Genomic DNA, 2,545 nt, shown 5'->3' with positions numbered 1-2,545 from the left:
CCAAGACCTTTCTTGAGTCGTAACATCTAATTTAGACCCAATTTCTATGTATAATTGGGATTATGTTTTCCAATGTGAATTGCTTTGCATTTATCAACGTTGAATTTCATCCAGTTTTGTGAGATCGCTTTGTAACTCTTCACAGTCTTGTTTGGACATAACTGTCTTGAGTAATTTTGTATCGTCTGCTAATGTTGCCACCTAACTCGCTGTTTACTCCTTTTTCCAGATCATTTATGAATATGTTGATCAGCCCTGGTACCAGTACAGATCCCTGGGGAGAAGTGCTATTTATCTTTCTCCATTGTGGAAACTGATCATTTATTCCTACCTTTGTTTCCTGTCTTTTAACCAGTTATTGACCCAGGAGAGAACCTTCCCTCCTATCCCATGACAACTTACTTTTCTTAAGAGCCTTTTGTGAGGAACCTTGTCCTGAAAATTGAAATACACTATGTCCTCTGGATCACCCTTCTCCACATGTTTGTTGACCTCTTCAAAGAGTTCTGCTAGACTGGTGAGACATGATTTCCCTTTACAAAAGCCAGGTTGACTCTTCCCCAACAAATCTTGTTGGTCTATGTGTCTGATAATTCTGTTCTTTACTATAGTTTCAACCAATCCGCCTGACGCAGGCTCGTGCTTCTCGAGGTACCGCACTAAGAATAGCTGTGTAGATGTTGAGGCTCGGGCTCTGAAACAGGCAGGTTGGAGCCAGAAACTCAAGCTACAGAATCTACACAGCTTATTTTAGCGAGGAACCCCGAGTCTGTCAATCCGAGCTCTGAGACTTGCTTCCATGGGCTAAAACTTCCTGTGTAGATGTACCCTTGGTCATTGCTGAGATCAAAATAGCACTACTCATGCATGTTCTGCAATGTACTACGTACATCCGGGCTGAATACCCAGAGTGTGCTGCTGAACGTACCAGGTACGTCTTGCTACATGCAGCTTAACATGCCAGGTATTTCTAGGCTGAAAGTATGTGCTGTGCAGCCAGATATACTAGGTACATCATGGCAGAATGCACACTAAACAATGTGCATCTCCTAGTAGCAAGGTACACGAGGTAGGATACTTGTAACCAAGTGACTCGTGACTTGTAATGATATTCTAAAAACTCTAAATGATTTTGCACAGAAAAATATAAGGGTTTGTATGATTAGTGCTATTTCAACATGACTGATTAACTCCACAGGAGGTCAATCCACTTCTTCCAGAGCTGATGCTGGCCCCTAGCATGTATTTAATTTACAGGGTCTGTTCATTCCATGTTTTTTGTTTTATTGACAGGAAAGACATTGATGTCAGACTTGCAAAGAGATGCCACAACAAGACAACGTGTCAGGTTCCAATGGCACAGGCGCTGATCTATCCGTGTTCTTCCTGACGGGCATCCCAGGGCTGGAAGCTCTGCACCTCTGGATCTCCATCCCCTTCTGCTCAGTGTTCATCGTGATCCTTCTAGGAAACAGCACCCTCTTGTATGTTATCAAGACAGAGCCCTCCCTACACAAGCCCATGTTCTATTTCCTCGCCATGCTGGCCATCATCAACCTTGTTTTATCAGCAACCACCATGCCGAAAATACTGAGCATCTTCTGGTTTAATTCCAGGGAGATCAGCTTTAACGGCTGCCTGGTGCAGATGTTTTTCATTCACTCGATGTCCATCCTGGAATCTGCTGTGCTGCTGGCCATGGCCTTCGACAGGTACGTGGCCATCTGCAACCCCCTGAGATACGCCTCCATCCTGACCAATTCAGTCATAGCAAAGATCGGGCTGGCAGCTTTGGTCCGGGCTGTTGTGCTAATGCTCCCTCTGCCCTTCCTCCTCAGAAGACTGCCCTACTGCCGGTCCCATGTCATCTCCCATAGCTGCTGTGAGCACATGGCCGTGTTGGAACTGGCTTGTGCCAACACCAGGTTCAATAACATCTATGGGATCGTTGTAGCTCTCTTCATCGTGGGGCTCGATCTGATGTTCATCTCCCTATCGTATGTCAAGATCCTGAGGACTGTCTTAAGCCTGGCATCCAAGGAAGAGCAGCTCAAGGCTTTTGGCACCTGTGTTGCCCACCTTTTTGCCATCTTAGTTGTCTACACACCAGGGGTTCTCTCCTCAACAATTTATAGGTTCGGCCAGCAAGTCGCCCCGCACGTACACATCCTGCTGGCCAATTTCTACATCCTCTTTCCTCCCATGATGAACCCCATCGTGTACGGTGTGAAAACCAAACAGATTCGCGACAGAGTTCATCTCCTGTTCCGAAGGAAAAGCTTCTAGGCTGCACCTTATGTGGAGTCTAGTGCTGGGAAACCCATCAGCAAGTGCCCCACCCCTCTAAATGCACCGGGATTGTTAGTTCTGATGTATCTTTCTGCAGCATTTTGCATCCTAAACAATTTTAAAGCTCTTCACAAACCATGGAGTGAAAGGTCTGCGCATGCTGGTGTGGGAACGCTGTGCAGCATACAGTCCCCACGTTCTCCCTGAGCTGTGGTGGAAGTTACATTTGGCTGTGTCCTGCTTCATTTGTCCATCA

General features: G+C 46.1%; 1 protein-coding gene across 1 annotated transcript; it reads left to right on the top strand.

Moving 5' to 3' along the window:
• Window positions 1-1,323: 1,323 nt before the first annotated feature.
• LOC123357607 (olfactory receptor 52K1-like) lies at window positions 1,324-2,286 on the top strand. The gene has a single exon (XM_045000731.1). The coding sequence runs from the start codon at window positions 1,324-1,326 to the stop codon at window positions 2,284-2,286; it is 963 nt and encodes a 320-aa protein (XP_044856666.1).
• Window positions 2,287-2,545: the final 259 nt, after the last annotated feature.

Source organism: Mauremys mutica, chromosome 1 (assembly GCF_020497125.1).
Source record: "Mauremys mutica isolate MM-2020 ecotype Southern chromosome 1, ASM2049712v1, whole genome shotgun sequence".
NCBI lineage: Eukaryota > Metazoa > Chordata > Testudines > Geoemydidae > Mauremys > Mauremys mutica.
Note: the sequence above shows the minus strand (reverse complement) of the source record. Positions and strands in the feature narration are given on the sequence as shown.

Coding starts and splice junctions, on each gene's coding strand:
- LOC123357607 (XM_045000731.1), top strand. CDS start 1,324: ATGCCACAACAAGACAACGTGTCAGGTTCCAATGGCACAGGCGCTGAT.